The sequence below is a fragment of the Dendropsophus ebraccatus genome, chromosome 13 (genome assembly GCF_027789765.1).
Source record: "Dendropsophus ebraccatus isolate aDenEbr1 chromosome 13, aDenEbr1.pat, whole genome shotgun sequence".
Taxonomy (NCBI): Eukaryota; Metazoa; Chordata; class Amphibia; order Anura; family Hylidae; genus Dendropsophus; species Dendropsophus ebraccatus.
Window position 1 is genome coordinate 75,001,240 of NC_091466.1, and position 25,552 is coordinate 75,026,791.

General features: G+C 41.0%; 1 protein-coding gene across 5 annotated transcripts in view; it reads right to left on the bottom strand.

Moving 5' to 3' along the window:
- Positions 1-25,552, bottom strand: part of SPTBN5 (spectrin beta, non-erythrocytic 5) — a 226,477-nt gene that overhangs the window by 198,264 nt on the left and 2,661 nt on the right. Inside the window, exons 1-9 of one of the 5 annotated variants that reach the window (XM_069950562.1) lie at positions 25,107-25,143; positions 23,699-23,825; positions 18,108-18,275; positions 16,793-16,909; positions 15,071-15,228; positions 13,568-13,796; positions 3,466-4,097; positions 2,257-2,395; positions 5-237 (exon numbers count right to left, since the gene is read on the bottom strand). In XM_069950562.1, coding sequence (XP_069806663.1) covers positions 5-237; positions 2,257-2,395; positions 3,466-4,097; positions 13,568-13,796; positions 15,071-15,228; positions 16,793-16,909; positions 18,108-18,275; positions 23,699-23,825; positions 25,107-25,111 — 1,808 coding nt within the window. In that variant the 5' untranslated portion in view covers positions 25,112-25,143. Of the gene's footprint in view, positions 1-4; positions 238-2,256; positions 2,396-3,465; positions 4,098-13,567; positions 13,797-15,070; positions 15,229-16,792; positions 16,910-18,107; positions 18,276-21,821; positions 21,970-23,698; positions 23,826-25,106; positions 25,144-25,552 lie in introns of those variants that run through there. The other 4 variants (XM_069950563.1, XM_069950566.1, XM_069950565.1 and 1 more) reach the window with 4 other exon arrangements.

The window sequence follows — 25,552 nt, forward strand, 5'->3', positions numbered from 1 at the left end:
TTACCGAGATTTGCTGAGGGAGACCAGGTTCTGATAGAGTTGGTGTAAGTTCTTTACTTTGGTTTGGAGGACATCAACATTGCCCCTTTCACTCTTTGGGACATATTCTGCCCGGGCTAAAATCTGTCTCACCGATTCACCATATGATGTAATTTGGGATTCAATTAAGTTGTGTTCTTGAAGGAAGTAGTCCACTTCCGGGAGGTGTTTCCCAAGATCCTTTGAGACTATGAGATCCTGACAGCCAAAACAAAAAAATAAAAATAAAATAAAGACACAGAATAAATGTTGTATATCTATATAAATATATATGAATATCTCTCTATTATGTATGTATTCTGTAGTAACTAGAGATGAGCGAAACGGGTTCGGGATCGAGTCGATCCGAACCAAACGTTCGGTATTTGATTAGCTGGGGCTGCAGAACTTGGATAAAGCTCTAAGGTTGTCTGGAAAACATGGATACAGCCAATGACTATATCTATGTTTTCCACATAGCCTTAGGGCTTTATCCAACTTCAGCAGCCACCGCTAATCAAATGCTGAAAGTTCGGGTTCGGATGGACTCCAGCTGCTCCAGGTTCGCTCATCTCTAGTAGTAACATCAACTAATTTAAAGGGATACTCCAGTGATTTTTTTCCCGTTCAAATCAACTGGTGTCAGAACATTATATAGATTAGCAATTTACTTTTATTTAAAATATCCAGTCTTCCAGTATTTATCAGCTGCTGTATGTCCTCTCCTACTATTCCCTCTCCTAAATTACTTACTTCTAAAGGAATTCATTTAACTCTATTAGTTTCCCTGAAATGTTTATTAAGACACTGGATACTGGATACTCTACCAGACATTTCTGAGGTAATCTCCACTCTGAAGGAGATCTTTCATTGGGAACTTTTGGATGTAATGCGCACCAAAGAAAAATCAACAAAAACATTTATGTCCAAATGGACACAATTTCTAATTCATGATTTTACTATAGAAGAGAGAGACTCTGTCATTAATCAATTTAAGGACACTGATTGGTATTGCATGGCCGGCCAAAAGGGAACTCTGGGAGCACTCCAAATATCTTAAGCTTTTCCCTTTCTCTGTTAAAGACAATTCTCTCCATTCTATTGGTAGCATATTTGAATATCTGAAATCTATACCATGTTTTAAGGTGATATTATAGGTTACTGTTTTTCTACATATGTTTTTAGTAAGACTACGTTGTATTGTATATGATAATATGCCTTTTAAGGTTATAACAAAGGCTCATAGTATCTGTATGATATTGTATCCTTTGTTGCCTGTGAGCGACTTTCTTTTTGAATATATAATGAATTTTCAATATGTATGTTCAAATATTACATAAGCCACTAATAAAATATTGTTAAAAAAAAAAAAACAGTTTGCATTATATATCAGACTAAGGGAATCTGTCCGACTCTGGTCCTACTCAGTGATTGACAGCTGTCATTATATGAACACATACAGATAGCTGTCCAACTCTCTTACTAAGACCTCCCATGTGATCACTTAGCCCAGAATAAGGGAACATGTACATGATAAATGACAAGTTATTGTGGGAAACTCTCAACAAAACTGTATAACGACCTGCTCAGCTCTCCCTCTCTCACAATGTGGCAGAGGTCTGAATAATTCACAGCGTACAGATATTCAGAGTGTCATCTGTAGTGACATACTGTATATTAACTAGATTATAAAACTGGAAGAACGTCATCATAGCAATGCATTTATAGTGCAGAGTGACAATCTCTTATTGGACTATGTTCCCATGGCAGATTTCTCCACAAGCAAAATACACTCGGGAATAAGCATCAGAAATCCGAGCCTACCTTCAGCACATATTATATGGACACATATTAGCCAAGGCCAAAAGAATACATGTGAAAAATATTTTAATAAGTGAGTCAAGTAGTGAGGGTTTCAGAACCATGTCTGGGAAAGAAAAACAAAAACATACAGTGCTGTTTGTAGCTTAAAGGGGTTCTCCGATTAAAACATACTTGTCCCCTATCCTCGATAGAGAATGAATAGAGCCATGGGTCACGTGCCGACCAGCGGCTGAATTCAAAACAAAGAAATGGAGGGCTGATCTGGAGATCGCTGGGGGGGAGGGTTCGGATCCCTAGCGATCTCTTACTTATTCCCTATTCTGTGGATAGGGGACAAGTAAGTTTTAATCGGAGAAGAACTTAAGTAGTTTGTCTTGGTTAGTTTGGTTTTTTTTAGAAGGCAAAGTCTATTACCTGCATGGCTCGTAACTCTTCCCCAACACTGTCAATGTCTCGTAAAAGGATCAGTATTTCCTTCTTATCTTCTAATAACTGTTTGTGAGTTTTCAATAAGTTGAGCAATCCGTTCCAGCCCCTTGATAACTCTTGCTGCCTGTATGAGAAGAGGTGGATTTAGTTTACATACAGAAGTACCAGGACCTTTTGTAGTTAGCATACTTGTATGGTTCTATGGGGCAATCGTGCTGGGATTCCAGATGGAAATAGGACAGAATCTATCATTTCCTGACCTATTTTCAAGCAAGGACACCTTTTGGGAAAAATCCTGAAGGGTGTCCATTCCTAACAGAACCTTAAAGGTCCGGAGATGTATCCGGGTTTCCTGATAAGCAATCTTGATAGACTTTCCCGATGTGTGCATAGGACCTAATGTTTCTTTTAGAGACAAAGATTTCTTGGCTGCAGATATTCGCAAGCGCCCACCGATCAGTGAGTTTAGCGCTCATTTACAGGTGCCTTTACACGGCACAAGAAATCTTGCGGCCAGGCTACACGAATGATCCATGTATTGTTTGTGCAGCCATGGAAACTGACAACATGGATATACAAATGTCCATGCTGTCAGTTCCCAGATCACACAGCTGTACCATACTTACGGCAGCTGCGATCCGGCATCCTGTTCCTCCGGCTCTCCCATCCAGCCGCTGTGTCTTCAGGTCCCACTTCCTGCAGAATGATTGACAGCTGGAGGAGGCGGTGCCTGAAGACACAGTGGCTGGACGGAAAAAGCCAGAAATTAGGATGCCGGATTGTAGCGGTAATATGTGCTGCTCTGTGAGATGGAAACTGACAGCACGGATATATGTATATCCGTTGGCCTCATATACCCTGACAATAAATTTTAAAGCCTGCTCTAAAGAGACGATCAGCTAAGGATCAGACATTTTCCTGGTCCTCAGCCGATTGCTGTCCCTTAAACTGGGTCGATAATCGGCCAAAGAAGTGTTACTTACAACCCGCCTGGTCGATCATCGGACCACTTAGAAGGCCATCAACTCTTATGCTTTCTATTTAAGAAGATTATTTTCCAAAGATTCCTTTAAGCAATTTTAGTTTGTTAATATGAAGGACCTCTGTACATACTTGAGTAAATACAATCCATCTAACCATATATTACAGGATTACGTTTAGCGCGGCAAACTACTACAAGCGATGCAAACTTACTTGGTTATTATTGGTGCTTTGTTGTGATAATTCTCTCTTTCTAAGATGGCACACATCTCGGCAAGTGACTTGAACCGTAGTTCGCGAGGAAGCACGTCCGCTTCAATGGCCTCCAGCTTCTTAGTGGCAGCCTCCACCTGGGTGATACTGTTGGGCCTGAAGTCTTGCCTCTCTATGACCTGTCTCATTTCGTGCAGGTAGGACTCTCTAAGAAAAGCCTTCTTTTGGAACATCTGGGCCAACTGCTCCAACCGTTCCAGTCTAAGCATCTCTTTCTGCAGAGCCTTCTCCCGCTCATATTCTGCTTTTTCCAAGATAGCCCAATACTTCTCAATATCACTCAAAGACTTCCCATCAAGTGGAAAATAAGGCCGCAAATTGTTGGCCTGACGCTTGGTCCGGATATTGAAAAAATGGGCCTCAATCAAGCCTCGCTCTTGGTACTTTACAGGTTTCTCTACCGTGCGATATGTTTTAAAGTTTGCCAAGAGCTGCATCATGCCATTGATGGAGTTGGGGAAGTGGCGATCATTCACCTCCACAACTTTTTGCTGGATCCACCGTAGAAGATCGGTTACCATGGTCTCATACTGGCTCTTCAGATTCTCAATTTCAAGAACCAGAGTCATAATCTAAAATATCAAAACATAAGACGTGTCAGTTCTCAATACCCAGTACTACACAAGTATTTAATGCGTTGCCGAAAAACAAAGACAAGATAGACATGACTAATGTTATAAAGTTATACTGAATATATGCAACGCTCATACAATGTAAACAGCTTCCGCACTCTGAAACGTCTAGTGTCATAGACCATATATGAAGTGCAGGCACGGTGGGCAATCCATCCATTTCAGAGACAACTGTGTCCCTGTTCTTGTGATTGTGGTCAGACCCCCAGCGATCAGCTTGTTATCTCCTACCCTAATGCTGTGTTTACACGGACAGATTATCTGACAGATTTTTGAAGCCAAAGCCAGGAATGGATTTGAAAAGAGGAGAAAACTCAGTCTCTCTTTTATGACATATTCTCTCTTTATAGTCTGTTCCTGGCTTTGGCTTCAATAGTCTAACAGATAAATCTGTCTGTGTAAACACACCCTAAGGATAGGAGATGTAAAACGGAGATGGCAATATCCATTTAAGACTGGAGACAGAAAATAGGTTTCATTTCTGAGGCTAAGGGTGGTATTACACGGAACGATTATCGTTTGAAAAATCGTTCGGATTTGAAAGATAATCGTTTAGTGTAATAGCAGACAATTAAACGACCAACAAGAAATCGTTGGCCGTTTAGTAGAATTTGGACCTATTTTTATCGTTGATTGTTTGCAAATCTTTTGCATGTAATAAGAAGTTGTTCGGTTGTTCGCAGTAGTGGCAAGCGCAATAGCGACGACAGGACAAACGCAATAACGATCATAAGTCTGCCATAGCAGTAGTTTGAGTTTGGCTATTGTTAATTGTTAATTCGTGTAATAGTACCCTAACAGTTCAAAATCTGCCAAATGAAACAGGCAATACAGGTAAATGACACCATACAGGTATATCACCAATAGGAGTTTATTTGGAAAACAGGCAACAATTTTTTTGCAAATCCACCATGTGCGAACATACTTTACAGACCAAGCAGGCACAATATAAGGCTAGTCAAGCGATTTTAGAAATTATTATTTTACTGAAGGATTAGTAGATGATTGGAACAAACTCACAGCAAAAGTGGTAGGTAAATGTACAGTGAATGTAAACCTGCCTGTGATGGGCATATATCTATTATACTATATTAAATGAGGGCAGACTACTTGGAGTATGGGGCCTCTTTTTGCCAACAATCTACTATGTTATTTAAAAGTAAATTCTTTTGTCTGGTATATGTATGTGTGATATATATATATATATATATATATATATATATATTACACACACACAGTATAATATATATATATATATATATATATATATATATATATATATATATATATATATATATATATATAAATAAATAAAAGAATATAATGTATGATGCTAACATATACTGAAATAATGTATGGAGAATGCAGTACTAGGTTCAGTGTCACGGGAAGCCGATGAGTTCTCTGGGATGAAGCTCTATAAAAAAAAAATCTATAGCTGTGACGGCAATGCCGAAATATCATTATATATGTGATGTGCGCCTTACGCTGACGGCGTGACTGGCTATTATTGAAAACTAAGCAAGGAATTGATCTGGAAGGAGGAGTCATCTCTGTATTTTATATATGTCCTCCATATAAATAAATAAATTATATATATATATATATATATATATATATATATATATATATATATATATATATTATTCCCCCCCCCCCCCCCCGTTGCTAGCTTTGTACTGTATTTAATAATTGCAATTAAAAACCTGATCTTGTGAAATCACCCTTGGCCATCTCTATGTATGTCTCCTTTATAGGCATTAGTTACCCACCTCTAAGGCAAGAGTGGGCAGAGCCTGTCCCTGCATCATTATCCCTGCATTGATATTCTGCCATCTCAGCCAGGTGCTGCTGAACGATCCCAATAAGTGCATGGGCATCTCCAAAAGAAGAGGGAGGTCCGGACGCTTCCCCAGCACTTGTTCCAGTTCCTCTTAATGACCAGGTCACAGGGTTAGCCGGTAATAACCCATGGGAGATTGTCCTTATTCCCACCTTTTAAAGAGACATGCACCTTACCTTCCTTTACAACTAGTCCGCTCATTTCCATACAAATCCCATTGAAATCTGTATTTTTGCAATCATTGTCTGTGACCTTATGTGGTTATCGGACGGTATATGGTACTGGTTTCTTATATATGTTTTATACAGACATTTTCTCCTGTGGCAATCCTATTAGGAGGGATTAGGGAAGCTAAATTCTTCACTGAAGGTAAGATTAAGCTGACGTCTCTACAAGGAGCCATGTTATTAATCAGAAATTAGCAATGCTTGTCTCTGGCCTATATATATCAGTGTTAATAATGCTGCAATTACTAGTAAGTCTACATGAAATGACCAAGCTTTACTCATTACACAGCCACTGAGGTTTCAGCATGGAACATTGTTATTTTTATATATTTTCCACCACAGATCCTGCAGATCTTCTGTGCCGGCGTATCTGGCATAGTCTGTAATAAGTCGCCTCAAAAGAAAACAGCAGCTGCTTCATATATAGGACTACAGCTTGAGGAAGACCTTTTCCAACAGCATACCCTGTGGATTTCAGCTATGTACTTCACTCTCTATCTGCAAATAATTTCACCACAATTATGCAAAACTCTACAGAGCTCGGGCTTCAATACGGTTAATTTAAGTACAGGTCTGGTCTCTGGGCATAGAACGTGACATGTGCACTGGCCCATAGAAGTTTCACTTCCTACAGGGTGTGTAATAGCTCCTGTGAGTGGTGGAGAAGTGAGTGCAAAGAGAAAGGAGAATAGAGATAACTGAAGAAGAAGAAAAGCTCTCATTGGTGCACAGATCACAAATAAACAATAACCCCTTGCTCACTACAGCTGTGCAATATACAAATACAAGTATAAATACTAGCGACCTCTAGTGGCAAAACTTAGGCATAACTTCATTATAACTTGACTTTGAGTACAGGCTTTTGCGAGGGGTGTGAAGACTAGCAACACCCATTGTGGGACACCACACTATGATTTGGAAGGTGAGAGAGACTTTCTGAATCGGGGAGACTTCCTGAATACAGTGCTTTAGACCCTGCTATGCAGACCATGCCCCTTACCTGCTCCCACCCAGTACAAGAAGCTATTAAAGCAAAGCAATGCTCTTAAAGGAGAAGTCTGGCTAAATTTATTTTTTGTATTGCCGCCCTAAAAGTTATACAAATCCTTAACTTACACTTATTACTGAAAATGCTTTCCCTGCACTTACTACTGCATAAAGGCTTTACTTCCTGGATAACATGGTGATGTCACTTCCTGGATAACATGGTGATGTCACGACCCAACTCCCAGAGCTGTGTGGGCTGTGGCTGCTGGAGAGGATGATGGCAGGGGGATGCTCAGTGTCCCTCCAGTGCCCTGTGTCCCTCACTGTCCCTTTGCCATCATCCTCTCCAGCAGCCTAAGCCGGCACAGCTCTGGGAGTCGGGTCATGACATCCCCATGTTATCCAGGAAGTGACATCACCATGTTATCCAGGAAGTGAAGCCTTGATGAAGTAGTAAGTGCAGGGAAAAAACTCTTTATAAGCATTTCTCGTAATAAGGGTATATTGGTGATTTGTATAACTTTTGGGAGGCAATACCGTACTTTAATAAAAATTTTCGCTGGATTTCTCTTTTAATCCAAGTTACAATTTTGAAAAACTGTGAGCTCTTTTTGCAAAACACTCTCAATCCAAGACTAGAGGAAGTGTACACCCACACTTAAGGAGTTCTTCTCTGGTTCTCGTAGAGGCAAGACACACAGACCAGAGTCTCCTTCAGAGTTTAGCCTTGCTCTTCCTTCCAAGCAACACTTATTCTGACTATGCAATGCTAAACCACTCAAGAGAGTACAAGTCCGGGATCATCCCAACCCATGCTGTTGAAAATCTGTAAAGGTGCAGGACAGTATCCTAAAGCTTAAAGGGACTGATCAGGATAAAGCAAAGTTGCAACAAGCCTACGTACTCTCTCTCTCTCAGCGCTGGTGTAACCAGGTAATCTTGGCCACCTTGCTCAACTCAAGTAACAAAGACTGGGGCTTTTGTCACCTTGTTAGGACAGGTCACCCGACACTGCGGGACAATAGGTGGTATCACGACAGAGGTCGAAACACAGGCCAAAGTATTCTTCTACTCTCAAGTACTCTCAAGTATTCTACTACTACTTCTTCTAAAGTTGCGGCAGAGCACAGTACTAAATTGGTTTGGGACTCTCAAGACAAACTACTCTCCATTACTCTGAACTTTCATGACCTACTCTTGTCCTCTACTCTTACTCTACTTCTCAGCACGCTCAGTACTACTCAGCATGCTCAGTACTACTATTCTACCTCTAAAGCTCTCAGCACAGATTTTGTCCAGTCAAGTCAGAAGTCTATTATCAGCTGGTGTACTAAGTGTTCCTTCAGTAAAGAGTTTATTTATTATAATAGGTCTTAGTGGTTATTGCTCAAGCACCTACACAGTAGTTACACCGTCCTTGGGTCATCTCCCCTTTCTGTGGGTGGTGGTATCGACAGTCCGGGTGGGTCACAACTCCACTCCAGACCACTGTGATAAGCACCCAAGGGACCCCCTCAGAGACCGGCATGTCATCGACCACAGGGGAAAGGGTATAGCCAGCCATCCTAAACTAAAAGCAGGTGTGCCTCATACCTGTGTGCTGATTCAGCACTGACGTCACGACAACCTACCGTCCGGCTGAGCTATTCCCCGACCATCCACCACAGTAGTGGCGTCACACAGTACCATGTAGCAAGTGACCAGTTAAGCACAACCACACACCACAACAGCAGATGCACTTCAGGCTGGGGCTTGCATCAGGGGACAGGACTGTGAAGGTTCTCTCTTTATAGCTGTAAATCCTGCTATAATCTGCACTCACACTCAGCTATACACGCTGCTGCTATAATCTGCCTGCACTTAAATACAGTGATTCACACTGCTGTATAGAAACGTTTGTCACTGTCCTCTGTGATTCTCTTTTCCTGATTGGCCCATACTGAACACACACCCCTTCCCCATTGCGGTCATGTGACCACACAGACCTCTGACCGCAGCCCTGCTTCTCTATTCTAGCCTGTTGTACTACGCTACTGCATTATAGGGATCTGCACCTCCAATCTATATCTACAAACTGCTGCGTTATCAGGGTTATGCAGTTACTATACATTATACACCACATGCTGATTGCTATACTGTACAGTAACTTATATATCACATATCCAGCTGCTGTGGTATCAGGGTTATACAGTTACTATACATTATATACCACATGCTGCTATACTGTACAGTAACTTATATATCACATATCCAGCTGCTGTGTTATCAGGGTTATGCAGTTACTATACATTATACACCACATGCTGATTGCTATACTGTACAGTAACTTATATATCACATATCCAGCTGCTGTGGTATCAGGGTTATACAGTTACTATACATTATATACCACATGCTGCTATACTGTACAGTAACTTATATATCACATATCCAGCTGCTGTGGTATCAGGGTTATACAGTTACTATACATTATATACCACATGCTGATTGCTATACTGTACAGTAACATAGTAGTCATAGTAATAATATGACATGTTCAGCTGTTTCCAAATGTTTGTTTCATCTGTTCTACATGTTATTCAGAATTTTAAAAAATTATTATTTTGGGGGTGTGGAACCAATTGTCTGCATTTCAGCGATTTCTTATGGGAAAATTTGCTTTGGTTTAAGAGTGGATTTGGATTACAAGCACGGTCCCAGAACAAATAATGCTCGTAAACCAAGGCACCAATGTATATCAATCTGTTCAGCTCTTTCTGCTCTATAACATGATGGTGATAGATTGGATAGCATTGTCTTGGTGACAGGTTCCCTTTAAGTCAATATTTAGCATAAGCCATAATTAGGAGCGATAACTATAAAGATAACGATAATTGTTTTATATTCCAATATTGTTCTGGATCCACTCCTAGAATTTTGGCTAACAAATGGATGGAGCCAAAATACTGCAGTGTGAATACAGCCTAATAAGCAAGCTTGCTCTAAAATGCCACCTACTGGTGGGAGCCATAACAAGGCAAGGACAGAAAATGACCATCATATGTATGTGGCTGAAATCTGGAGGGGTATAGAGTAGTAATAAACACACTTCTTTATAGAAACTTGCCATTTTGCCCATAATTACAACTGACGTGTTGCTGCCAAATGCATTATGCACACGGCTACAACGTTATTGCCGCGCAGATTATAGAAGCCTTTTGTGACAGTGGAAAATGTAATTCTCAGAGATGGTGTCTGTTAGCTACTGACATAATACAGATGTTCCGAATTAAGGAGAAACACGCAGGGCCTTATTTATAAAACGGTGGAAACAAAAACAAAAGGGTCGTCCCTGGCAACCAACTAGAAAATTACAACGGCGTCTCACCAATCCAAAGACTTACTGTATAATAGTCTTAACAATTCAATAACCAGCTGCATTGTTTTACCCTTATTCATTCCAACGGAAAAAACTTCATATTTTTGGACTTTTTATGAAGCGCCACATGCAAGCGTATAATTTATAGAATTGTGGGGGTTTTGCAACAAAAGTGTAAATATTAAATTATACAAAATTTTTTTTTTTTTTTTTTTTATATGGCCTTTTGGTTATAACAATAACATTTAAAGTGAGAATTTTTTTATGCTATAAAATATTTAAAAGGAGACAATTAAATTAAAAGGAGGCAAGTAAAATGCTTTTCAGACACCCATCAGGGTTGCCAACCATCTGTGAAATTACAGATGTTTTTTCTGCTGTTTTTAGTGCCCAACAGGAGGGCAGCAGGAGGTCCCTGGCAGTAGCTTATTTCCTTCTCCTTTATTAAAATATTGTATTGCCCCCCAAAAGTTATACAAATCACCAATATACACTTATTACGGGAAATGCTTATAAAGTGCTTTTTTCCCTGCACTTACTACTGCATCAAGGCTTCACTTCCTGGGTAACACAGTGATGTGTCACTTCCTGGATAACATGGTGATGTCACTTCCTGGATAACATGGTGATGTCACTTCCTGGAAAACATGGTGATGTCACTTCCTGGAAAACATGGTGATGTCACTTCCTGGATAACATGGTGATGTCACGACCCGTCTCCCAGAGCTATGTGGGCTGTGGCTGCTGGAGAGGATGATGGCAGAGGGATGTTCAGTGTCCCTCCAGTGCCCTGTGTCTCTCAGTGTCCCCATGCCATCATCTTCTCCAGCAGCCACAGCCCTAGGAGTCGGGGCGTGACATCACCATGTTATCCAGGAAGTGACATCACCATGTTATCCAGGAAGTGACATCACCATGTTATCCAGGAAGTGACATCACCGTGTTACCCAGGAAGTGAAGCCTTGATGCAGTAGTAAGTGCAGGGAAAAAAGCACTTTATGTACATTTCCCATAATAAGTGTATATTGGGGATTTGTATAACTTTTTGCCGGACTTCTCCTTTAAGCAGCATTCAAGACGTACTAAGAAACATCTGTTAAAATAATCCTTCGGGTTTATTACAATCATGTTAATATCTGATATATGTAGTTTTGATTTTTATGTAATGGCTGCACAAGGAAATTACACTATTTTTAGCATTTTGTGTAATTTTTGCTATTACTTTTTTTATTCTTTTTAATCTCATTATAATTTAACATCTTTATTTAAACCTAAGGGCCCTATTACACAGGGCAATAATCTGGCATATCAGGCTGACACGGCAGATTATCGCTCTGTGTAATAAAGATAGAAATCAGCTGATGACAACGATCGGCTGATTGTTGTAGTTTATTACAGCCTAAAAATAATCGGCTGCAGAGCGCTCATGGCTAGGTGTAATAACAGTGAGATTGCCTCCTTTGAGAAAGCCAGAGACTACTGGCGAAACTAGTTAGGTCTTGAAAGGCAAGGAATTTTAACAATAGCCAACTTGATATCACCAGTCCGCCTATAAGATGTACAGATAGTGATACTGACAAATCGTAGAGCAGGCTCAGCTGCTGTTAGGTCTGCACTCCTAAGGCCACGGTGCACGCTGCCCGTGGGCCGCTACAGTGGGGCCATCACCGCAAACTGTAGGGGACACGCTTCATATATGTCATACAATTCATAAAGCAGGCTGTGAACACTGGTGCATGCCCGCACAGTTATAATTAATATACAGCAACGCGACTGTAGCAGACAATGAATAAATAAAGCACAAATTGATAGTGTTTAATACATTTGATCAAAAGAGCTTTTGTTTGCATAACGCACAATCAGTAAGACTGACAGTCACGCCGCAACAGCGGAATTCACTGATATTGCATCAATAAGATACAAACTAGAATACACTGGGAAATTATGCAAGATTAGCCGGCAATCTAGCTTTTCCCATATATTTCTTAGCATTATTACTGTTTGGCGTTAATATAGCTCGCTGCTTATTATTGCAATCTAACATACCCTACATAGGAGGACTGTTTATCTCCTATGAATAAAAATTATAACATTGCAATCAACGCCCAGTCTAGCACGCCTCCTCTACTGTACGGACACAAGTTTATCAAGTGACTATTTTTAATCATAGCACTGTATATACACAAGCACTTCTTATTTTTTGAATAATAATCTCAATAAAAGTTAAGTTTTATCCCTATGGGGAAAGCAGGTAATTTTCTGCTACGGCAGATCTATTATTTAGTATCACACTATACTCAGAGAATCCCTACTAGACAGCCAACCAGTACATGCATTTCACTAATACTGGGGATTTACTGGTAAAATGGCCAGTTTCATTGGTTGATCATCTTGTTATTCACATGTACCGCAGATCCTGACTGTCTGTAGCATTGTATGTTGAGTTACGATGGTCCAGAAAGGAACATTGTATGTTGAAAACATTGTATCTTGAGGCCATTGTAAGTTGAGGGATCACTGTATATTAGTGCTCTGGAATATTAAGGGCGCTTTATAAATAAATATATATATATATATATATATATATATATATATATATATATCAGCCCTTGCTGCACGTGTTGAGCTGTGTATTAGGAGCAAATCGTGATCTACCATCTTGGCGCTCGATTACATTGGTGATCGGGCTGTGTAATACTGCTCTAAAAATCAATTTGTATATTTCTGTTTACCAATACACAAACACACTGCGCAGTTTGATCCGTATGCTAATTAAGCACTTTGGTGCACTGGGGGTGGAGCTACTGCCCCAGGTGCACAGATCCACTAATCCTTCTAATAAATAATGGCAGAGGGGGCTATACAGCAATGCAAAGATTGCACTTATGATTCCCTCAGGACCAGAAGCAAACGTATTTCTTTCCTCTTACTACAATGATATGGGTTTCTGGGTTTGCTGTATTATTATGATGATCTGATACAGAAGGGTACTCACATTGCCGATCCTTTTCTGAACAGTTTGGCCTTGTTTCATCTTGGAGAAGTAATGGTAATACAGAGACACATATGTCATGATGGACTTCTCATCTGGATGGGGGACAGCAACATCTTCAGCATCCAGCAGCTTGGATATGCCTAGTTGAGTATCTGCCACATTGAAGGAGTTATTCAAGTTGTACAAAGGTTCGGTTTTTTTGAGAGAGTGGTAGTCAATGAGATCAGGCCTGTGAGATACAGAACATTACAAACAAGCATTGGGCAAGGTATAATAAAAACTAAACATTCCACATCACTGTACAAAGATGGGTTCCCTGCTCCAATCTACATTTCAAATTAAAGGGGTTATCCAGAATTAGATAAAAAATGGCCCCCTTCCAGCGTGAGTGATGTCACTCATGCAGAGCAGGGAGATAAGTCCCTGGGGGACTAGAGGAACCATACTGGTTAAGTATAGCTTTTTTTTTTTTTTTTTTTTAAATACAGATGAAGAAATGAGAGGAGGATGAAGGGGGAAGTAGTATGATGAAGGGATAGGAGGAGGATGAAGGGGGAAGTAGTATGATGAAGGGATAGGAGGAGGATGAAGGGGGAAGTAGTATGATGATGGAGGGGCAAGAGGAGGATGAAGGGGGCAGTACTATGATGATGGAAGGGGAGGATGATGAAGGGGGTAGTAGTATGATGATGGATGGGAAGGAGGATTAGAGGGGTAGTACTGTGATGATGCAAGGGCTGGAGGATGAAGGGGGTAGTAGTATGATGATGGAGGGGCAGGAGGATGATGAAGGGGTAGTAGTATGATGATGTGGGGTGTAGCTGCATCATATGGGTGCAAACTACCAGTATGTACAGTCAGTCAGTCAGTAGAGTGCTATCTCTGAGTCTCAGTGTGTCTGAGTGTGTAATATACTGGGGACCTGAAACTGGGGTGAGTAATATACTGGGGACCTGACACAGGGATATGTAATGCTCCTTTTGTGTTGTTCTGACTGTAAATTCTAACTGGAAAATTTTGAACCAACACCCATGATAGGCCACACCCCACTGAGACCACACCCACAATAAGACACACCCCTTTTTAACTGTAAAGTGTCCCTGAAAATTTTTTCCAAATGTTGGCAACTATGCAGTTCTCGGAGCCCACAGTCTTCCTAAAACAGGAAATCTTAGAGATACTTGTTCTTCTAGCAGACATACAATGTGCTATAAAACATAAAGATCATATCAAGTTTATGGAGGAACAAAGGTCAAACAGATAGGATTTCGTTAATAGTTTATATGCCTGAAGTAACAGGAGCTAACTAAAGAGGCATTGAGGTTTACTGGGAAATCATTCCCATCACATGTAGGAGGCACAGAAGACAAAATTTATCTTTTTTAAAACCACAAATGGGCGAGGATTCCCCACAAAACTTTTCCTAAACTTCCAGCATCTAGATTGTAGATAGATAGTGGAACAGCATATTTGAAACATCTTCATAGAACAGACTGCAGATACCTGTGAGCATGGATGAGAGCATTGAATGCAAGGCCGTCCCGCCAACTACGGGAAAAGTCCTGCACATCCACATTAGAGTAGGGGGCCGTTTTGATTTGGCACCATATAAGAAGAGCTTCTTTAGCAGACGCCTTAGCGGCACTCGCACCAAACTCAGCCTGTCACAATGAGGAAAAAAGAATCAAAAATTAGGAACTATTACGGAAATAACGCTGCACAATTTGTCTCTTACAGATCAAGGGTGCGTTCACATGTACAGGATCCGCAGCAGATTTGATGCTGCAGATATCAATGTAACTAAATGACTGAAGACCCTGTACGTGTGAACGCATAACTTTTGATATGTTGCTGCCCACAGTGAGACTAAATCCAGTCCATACTTATCATTATCTATTCAGCCTCCTTCCCCCAGTTCTGAGCTGCTGCTTTCTGCTGAAGACACAAGAATTTGTGTGTAAGCTTTTCTCTCAGTCTCCCCCTTCTCCCCCCTCCCTTCTGAGACAGATGATGTAAACAAGTTACTGGCAGGCTTGATCTGCAAGTATGTAGCGTCTTTATAATGCTGGGGGGGGGTTAATCATAGTGAGATCATTTGCAATTTTAGTAGAAAGCAGTAGCTCTGAACTGGGAGAAGAGGGCTAAATAGATGATAATAACAAGTATGAAAGGAATGGTTAGTCTCACCATGGGCAGCAACATATAAAAGGTTATGTTTGAGTGGAATACCCTTTTAAATATACTTGTTTCTTTTATATACTAAGTAATTTTCATTGATTCTTGTAACAAGGTGGTCTTTCATTAAAGGAGAAGTCCGGTGGAAATATTTTGTATTAACCCCTAAAAGTTATACAAATCACCAATATACACTTATTACGGGAAATGCTTATAAAGTGCTTTTTTCCCTGCACTTACTACTGCATCAAGGCTTCACTTCCTGAATGAAAATGGTGATGTCACTTCCTGGATAACATGCTGATGTCCGGACCAGACTCCCAGAGCTGTGCGGGCTGTGGCTGCTGGAGAGGATGATGGCAGGGGGACACTGAGGGACACAGGGCACTTAAGAGACACTGAGTATCCCCCTCTGCCATCATCCTCTCCAGCAGCCACAGCCCGCACAGCTCTGGGAGTCAGGTCCGGACATCACCATGTTATCCAGAAGTGACATCACCATGTTATCCAGGAAGTGACATCACCATGTTATCCAGTAAGTGACATCACCATGTTATCCAGTAAGTGACATCACCATGTTATCCAGGAAGTGACATCACCATGTTATCCAGGAAGTGAAGCCTTGATGCAGTAGTAAGTGCAGGGAAAAAAGCACTTTATGTACATTTCCCGTAATAAGTGTATATTGGTGATTTGTATAACTTTTGGGGGGCAATACAATATTTTAATAAAAATTTTCACCGGACTTCTCCTTTAACAATGGCCGTCAATGTTCAAGCCTGTATTGGATCAAAAGCATACAGTGCCCTGGGAATTTATTGTTTAGATTCTCAGCAGGATTCAAGATGAACAGGAACAATGCTCCATGATGAAGGTTTTAGTTATTACTCATATGGAAAACTCTTCTCTAGGTGACAGTGTAAACCAATCCTCGCCATCATCACAGATAGGACAGGAAGTATTTTAGATGGAAAATACTATTACTAATCTCATCTGCCATCCCAAGTGCATATTACATTATTATTCTGCAAACAACTATATGATATATACCGTATCCAGTGTGATGGAAGAGATTTGGAAACGAAGAATAATGATCCAGATGAGGCCCAATATTAACGTCCGATCTCCATCCACAATATTCTCTGGTCCAATCAATTTCACGGGAACCTGGGATAAAAAAAAAATTATAAATAGGTGAAATGTTGAAAGAATACCTCATCACTTTACTATGGAAATGTTAGCCAGGATTTAGGCCCCCTGCACAGATAGTGTTGATGAAGAGTGAGAAGGTCTGCCGGATTAAGAATATCCATCCCATGGTGGTATAAAGCACTGGAGGAAGGTCCATAAAACATACAGTTTGGTCCTGCAATCCTGCAATGGCTGAGCATCTAAGGGACCTATTAAAAGGAGCGATAATCTGCGAAATCAGGCTGATTTGGCAGATTATCACTCCGTGTAATAAGGACAATGATTATTGGCAGCCAGTCAGTAAGTGTCAGGCCAGTCAGCCAATCACTGGCCGAGACGGGATAGTGCCACAGCCAGTGATTGGCTGAGCACCCTTTCACTTCAGAGACCGGCTCAGAAATTAAGTGGGCAGAAGTGAGAAGGACACTATATCAGATATATATATAAGGTTTATCGATTATAGAGTCATGTGATACACTCAGTAAGTAGACACTGATCTAGCAAACTGGTGCTCGCTTACATTAGTGATCAGACCTTGTAATATGGCCCTTAGGGTTGCCAATTTGTCTTTGAGTTACTAAGCGACTCACAAGCATTCTTGGGTCCGTCTGAACCCGAGTGTGCGGTATCTGATCACTGGCAGCTGCACAAGTTGGATGCAGCCCTAAGGAGTCCTGGAAAATCACCTACTGATGTAATCTTTCATGCCGGCACAAAAACATAGACGCCCGAAATGTTTCTAGAGCCATAACCGGTCAGACCGCTCAATATTTTACTTAAGTTAATGTAGGTGGAAAAACTATAAATCACTTTGTGTTAAATTTTTTCTTCCTTGTGGTTTTATTCCAAAACCGCTATTATATTTTCTGTGACTAGAACTTACTCAAAGTTCAGTGGAAGACATATTGAATCTTACAATATTTCACTTTCATTCACACAATGTTGCTACTTCTGTAACAGAATAAATAGTAACATAATAAATCGTACGTCTCTACTCCAAGTTTAGTAGCCAAGTCAAAGTTCTACGACCTGCGAAAAAGTTACATGAGTTTTGTAGACTTGTGCATGTACCTCCAGACGAGGATAAGCTATGGTTTGGAAGCCAAGCTGTTACGTTTTGTAAAGCAATACATGATACAGAGACCACAATATTTTTCCAGACTGTTTTACTGACCTTGGACTTCAGGAAAGTTAGTGCTTTGCTGTTGTTTTCCAAGAAATGGACTCTCATTTTCCCTTTTGCTGGTCTGGGCAGCTGTTCCCCTGAAATGAACTCCAGGAGACGTAACAGGTAGAACCCATCCATAAGTTCTGTATAGATGTCTGTTATTGGGATACTACCCTGTACAGACAAAGATTGAGAGGTTAAACAACCTGTCCATAAAAACTAACAAAAACACATGTCTCTTCTTTTTAAATCAACTGGTGTCAGAAAGTTATACAGCTTTGTAACTTACTTCTATTTAAAAATCTCCAGTATTCCAGTACTTATCAGCTGCTGTATGTTCTGCAGGAAGTGTTGTATTCTTTCCAGTCTCACACAGTGCTCTGTGCTGCCACGTCTGTCCATGTCAAGAACTGTCCAGAGCAGGAGATCAATCCATGCAGATTTTCTGTGTGGATTTGCTACTGGACAGTTCCTGACATGGACAGAGGTGTCAGCAGAGAGCACTGTGTCAGACTGGAGAGAATACACCACTTCCTGCATGACATACAGCAGCTGATAAGTACTGGAAGACTGGAGATTTTTAAATAGAAGTACATTACAAATCTATACAACTTTTCAGGTACCAGTTGATTGAAAGAAAAAAATAGTAAGTAAATTAAAGTAACTTTCTGACACCAGTGGATATGAAAGCAAAATAATTTTTGCCAGAATAACCCTTTAACCACACTCACAGATGTACCCAATAGTCATATGTGCACAGTAGCTATAAGTAGTCACTGGGGCGGAGGATATGTCCACGACTACTCTGCAGTTGTGACTGACAGACCAGGAGACTTCCACGGCCTGGGCATGCACAGTGAATCCTTTGCTGCTTGCTTTGACTTCAGAGAAAACTGCATTGCCTCTTTTCCCTGACATGTTTGAGCCTATAATGCAGCGGTAGTCTTATTCTGAAGCCCATGCGAGCAGCAGAGGACTCCCTGCACATGCCCAAAGCAAGAGAACGCGTATGAGCATGCGCAAGATCTTGGCAAGTGAGTGAAGTCGAAGCCTCCTGGTCTAAAGAGGCAGCAGTCCGGTCCAAGTGTAACTTCTACCTCTGCACTTCCCCACTACAGCTACACTGTAACCCCCCCCCCCCCCCTTTTCTATCCACAGTACTTACATCCACTGACAACAATCAGGGAGGGATTGGCTTTCTAACACTGTCAGGAATGCAATGCTCTATGAGTTCTTGTCTCACAGTGTACATAACATTGAATCACATTCCATCACATTCCATAACCATATCTATCTCTCACATTTATTGCTGCACCAAAATACTGTAAGTCTCCCTTTTAACACTTTTATGATTGTGGCATGTAATAGCAGTTCAGAGGTCAAAACCGGCAGAAATAACCTAGGAAGGTATATAACCATGAAGTCACCTGTAGATGTCATGTAATCTTCTATACCAAAGTTCTTAGCATCAATAGACAGGAAGGGAATTATTATTATTAATTATTATTATATAATAATAATAATAATAATTATTATTATTATTATAAAATTAGGGCACTTAAAGCACCTCTGTACCCACAATCTGACCCCCCCTACCCAAACCGCTTGTACCATGGGATAGCTGCTTTTAATCCAAGATCTGTCTTGGGGTCCGTTCGGCAGGTGATGCAGTTTTAGTCCTAAAAAACAACTTTTAAACTTGAAGCGCTGTGCCCAATGGCCGTGGCCTAGTGTGTCTATGCATTAGGCTAGCACAACCTCTTTGTCCCTCCTCATCATTAGGAATGCTCCAGGCAGATTGTCTCCTATTCCTCACTTGTGTTAGCGCGGAACACGGGCTGGATCACTAAGGCACCTGTGCAGTGTTCAGACAGGAAAAAATATTCTAGGAGCATTCCTAATAATGAGGAGGACGGGAAGGAGGGACGGAGAGGTGGTCAAGCCTAATGCATTCACAATCTAGGCCACAGCCGTTGGACACAGGGCTTCAAGTTTCAAAGTTGTTTTTTAGAACAATAACTGCATCACCTGCCGAATGGACCCCAGGACAAATCTTGGATTAAAAGCAGCTATCCGAAGGTACAAGCGGTTTGGGGGGGGGGAAGACAGATTGTGGGTACAGAGTCGCTTTTAAGTAAATGTGCCATCAGGTATATCACTAAGTTTTTTTTACATGAAAAGACCGATGCCGGCATGCCAGTGCTGCAGTTCTTTTTTTGGACTGTGGCCCGATTCCCACTCACGGTCTATTCCCGAACACTGGCCTGAAGCAGTGGAGGTGGCCAGCGGGCCCCAGTGTGCGGATCACTCCTCTGTGATGTGGCTTAACTAGAATGAATGGAGTAACGTCACAGAGGGGACAGTCGGGCATCCCCATCCCCATGCAGTTCTATTCATGTAAAAAAAACTTAAAGCGATATACCTGATGGATGGTACATTCACTTTAAATCGTCCCTTTCTCAATGACATGTCAACATTTTTCATTGGTCGGGGTCTGTGAATTCCCCACAGTTTTCTATATACAGCCAGGAAAGGTATACAGCTGAGCGCTTTACTCCTTATTGCACTGCAAGGGATTGTATATTAAGTTTAGGTAGCAGTGCAGAAAGCTGGGGAGAGGAGAATTTAAGGCCCTATTACACCAAATGATTATGCGCCATACCTGGCCCATTACTGGCCATTCCGGACGATAATCGTTTGATGTAATAGCTCATGTTACACTACTATTATTTAGTATATACCAATTTCTGGCAAAAATGTAAATAAATCTGTCAGGCCATTTGCTTTTCTTTTCACTCCCCCCACCCCCAGGGGGAATCAAAGTTTTTACTGCAAATACAGTGCCAAAATGCAAGTGGCCCCAAAGCATTGATAAATCCCTTCAACAAGCCTGATACATAGGGATGCTAACACACACACATTATTATATATATATATATATATATATATATATATATATATATATATATATATATATATATATATATATATATATAGAAACAGGAGAAAGCCGCACATCCAAAGTTGCTTGAAGCGGGTGCTACACGGAGTCAGTCCCCTGGCTTGGGGATCCCCACACATATATCCAGATATTCCTCAGCACGCCAGCATAGGTGGTAAAAAATGTGATTTATTCCATAAAGTACAAAAGATGCGACGTTTCGACCTCCTCACGTGCTGAGGAATATCTGGATAGATAGATATATATCACAGTTTGTGATAAGACAACTCACACTCTCATTCCTCCATTGTATACATGCAACATATCTTTTTGGGAGTGTAGGTCGAAACCTGAGTAACCAAAGAAAATTCATTTACACTCGGGGGACATACGGATTATTTATGCATGCATTATATGGGTAGTATACAAGGGCTTAGCTCTAGCAGCTGCTCTAAGGCCTGGAGGATGACTATGGTGTAGGAACAGTCTTTCCGTGTGTCCTCCTAGGTCGTCCAGCTGTTGCAAAACTACAATACCCATCATGCCTGGACAGCAAAAGCTTTGCTTGTGCTGTCCAGGCATGATGGGAATTGTAGTTTTGCAACAGCTGAAGGACCGAAGGTTGATGGCCGTATTACTATGGTGCAGTTGTACAGTCATCTAATGTAGGTGGTAAACTTGCTATGGGGCCTCTGAATTATAGTTATGTACCCAATAAGTCAGTAATACCCGGTAACATCCCCCATACACGTCTGGTAAATCTCCTCACACGCTCATACTTTATTATATCCCCTCACGTGTTGCCTTTTGACAGGAACAATATCCTGCACGCGCTACTTTACTTCACAATGGCGTCCAGCCCGGCTCCCTGAAACTCTACTTAGGCTGGGTGCACATATAGGCCTGGATTTATCAACCTGAGAGGAAAAACCTGTCTGCTTCAACCAAAGCAACCAATCACAGCTCAGCTTTCACTTCTCAAACTACAGTGGTAAAATGAAAGCTGAGCTGTGATTGGTTGCTATGGGCAACAGACAGATTTTCTCTCAGGCACATTGTAAATGTAGGCCATTGTATTTTGGGCAGTAATTTTAGCCAAATCAAGGAGTGGGTGCAAATACTTCCTTTCTAGTTTTTCTCTGTGTCACTTCCACTCATGATTTTGGTAAAAATACTGACCGAAATAAAACTAGATATGTACACAGCCTAAGAGTCCAATTTTTTTGTTTTCTCTGATAAATGATAGGATTGCAAACGGCCTAAAATCATTCACCATAATACACCGAACAACAGTTCCAATCGCAATTACGATAGTTCGTATACTCTAGTATATGACCGATCGTAATAACGAACGAACGATGTGTACATACACTGAAAGATATTCAAACGATTAACAATGATTTTATGGTCAGCTCAAAAGATGGGATCAACGAGCCCTCCTATAGAGATACTGAGGCAGAATTCCACCGCTTTTGTTCCGTGTGAACTGGTCCTTAAGTGGTCCGGAGAGTGAGGCGCCTAGCCGCGTGCTTTACCCGATTCTCTAAAACAAGAGTCTTAAAGGGATACTCCGGCACAAAATAATTTTCTTTCAAATCAACTGGTGTCAGAAAGTTATAAAGATTTGTAATTTACTTCTGTTTAAAAATCTCCAGTCTTCCAGTACTTATTAGCTGCTGTATGTCCTGCAGGAACTGGTTTATTCTCTTCAGTCTGACACAGTGCTCTCTGCTGCCACCTCTGTCCATGTCAGAAACTGTCCAGAGCAGCAGCAAATCCCCATAGAAAACCTCACCTGCTCTGAACAGTTCCTGACATGGACAAAGTTGGCAGCAGAGAGCACTGTGTCAGACTGGAAAAAATACACCACTTCCTGCAGGACATACAGCAGCTGATAAGTACTGAAAGACTTTTAAACAGGAGTGAAGTACAAATCCATTAAACTTTTTAACACCAGTTAATTAAAAAAAACTGTTCATTTTAAAAACCTTTTAGGTCTTTTTAACTTTCTAACACCAGTTAATTTAAAAGAAAAAAAGTTTCTTTTAGGGTATAAACCCACACACCGTATACGCAGCAAAAACGCAGCAAATACGCAGCAGATGTGATGGTGAAGATTTGATGCTGTGTTCAGTTATTTAGATCTAATCTGCTGCGTATTTGCTGCGTATTTGTTGCGTATTTGCTGCGTATCGCAGTAGTAAATACGCTGCATATACGGTGTGTGGGTTTGTATCCTTAAAACCCTTTTAAGTCTATTACAGTGACAGCGACACTTTAAGGTCCATATTGTACCAAATAATGAAATAATATACAGGCTGGGGCCTAACATGTGCTGCCTATGGCTTAGCTTTACTGGATTACACCTGTGGTATACCTCAGGCCACTATGGTAATCCATTGCCACCAACAATACTGTCAAGGCCCCCCCCCCCCATTTTTAAGCCCCTTAAGCTTGCGGTTGCTATTGACCACTGCACCTAAAGGGTTATAAAGCTGCTGTAAGAGCATTGCCCAAATGCATTGATATAGTCTACATTTGGATGTATAGATGGGAATTGTCTTCCTGAGAGAATCCCTTTTAGACACTCTCTCTTTTAGTGGTGGCATATCAGACACAGTAAGGTGGGATCTATGACAGTGTAGATGAGATTTACATTCTCTCTGTAGATGTTGTTCATCCAGTTGGTGAAGGTCTTCTTCTGCATTGCCATGCGCTGCTCCTGCAGTTTCTTAATGTGGCCCTTTTCATACTCGTGCATTCCTTCTTCATCCATTTTGATGCTAAGGAATAAAAGGAGAAAGAAACATAATGATGTATTATACCAGAGAGACTATATATGTTCCAAAAAGAAAAACCCCTTAAAGGGGTACTTCTGTCATTTTTTTTTCTTATTTCTTATAATTCTGCTGTTACATAGAAAATAACAAACATCCTTTTCTTACTTCTCCATGCTGTCCTAGCGTCCTACTGTAGCACCTTCGGCTCCCCTACTAGATGCTCCGACCGCTACTTCCGTGAAGGACTCGTCTCAGCAGTGACAGCCCGCTTAGCCAATTGATTAATGGAATGGGACAGCTAAGTCCATCTCGGAAGTAGCGGTGGCAGCACGTAGCAGAGGACCTGGAGATGCCACAGTAGGACCCTGGGGAAGTGTGGAGCGGTAAGAATAGGAGGTCTCTTATTATCTATGCAGAAGCAGGAAAAAATATATATATAGCCAGAGCACCCCTTTAAGGCTGGCCTTAGACTACCATTTAAAAAAATAAAATAAAAAAAATAATTATAATGACAAAATTAGTGTATTAGTCCAAGAGTCAAAAGAGACGCAGTACCCAGAACGGGTGGTGATTTTGTGTTTTTCAGGTCGTTTGCAGTTTTGTTAAATTGAAGCAGGTTATCTGTTCAGGCTTTCTGCTAATTCTGGTCTTAGGAGTCCAGTGGGCGGTCCTAATCAGTGACTGACAACCATCTCTGTGTGCATGCTCATAACATTTTTCTTTATACAAACATGTACATCAATTTCTCATTGTCTTCTACTATATAAGATGCTGCCCATAGAGTAGACAGGATTTCATGGTTCACCAGATAGAAGTAATATCAATGCTGGCTATTGTTCGATCACTTTATATATCTACATTATTAGAAAGCATGACAATATAAATTCCCTCCATCCCTCCAGCGTTAATGAGTGATCCCGACGCCGTATTATCAGACCTTATAACCTGCCTTATAAAAATTCCTGCCTGAGAGTTGCTGGCATGGGTGTATTTTCCCTCCGCACTTGGAATGTTATTCTAATAAGTCTCTCCCGGGAGCTCAGCTGTTAATGTGCTGGGGATGTAAAGTGGGGAAAGCTAGCTGGAGAATTTCAGATTGGGTTACATGCAAAAGGATTTCCTATTTCTGGGGATTAGATTAAAAAACGTAAATCTCCAACCCGCTTGAGACCTAGCTTAAGTGTAGAAGGAGTCAGTATGGCGTCGCTGCCAAACCCCTACATCTGCTATAGGCTCCGTGGTATTCCATTCACAATCAAGGATCCGCTATAGGACTTACTATACCTCATTGTCTACATTGTTCTGTCATCCCAGAATTGTATAACGATGCGGAATTAATTGGCACTATATAAAAAAAATACTATGAGTGCTGATCCACACTTTACATCAAATAGAGAGGAGGCTATGTGTCATCTATAGAGGATTACTTCTGAGCCGTGATTTATTCTTAGGCTACGTTCACACAACGTAAATGTTCAATTAACCAAAGCCGTTATTGCCGATTTCCAACAACGGCCACGATTAATAAAACATTTACATTGCACTGCAGTCAACGAGATCCCGGCCGGAGTGTATACACAATGGGGGAGATTTATCAAACATGGTGTAAAGTGAGACTGGCTCAGTTGCCCCTAGCAACCAATCAGATTCCACCTTACATTCCTCACAGACTCTTTGGAAAATGAAAGGTGGAATCTGATTGGTTGCTAGGGGCAACTGAGACAGTTTTA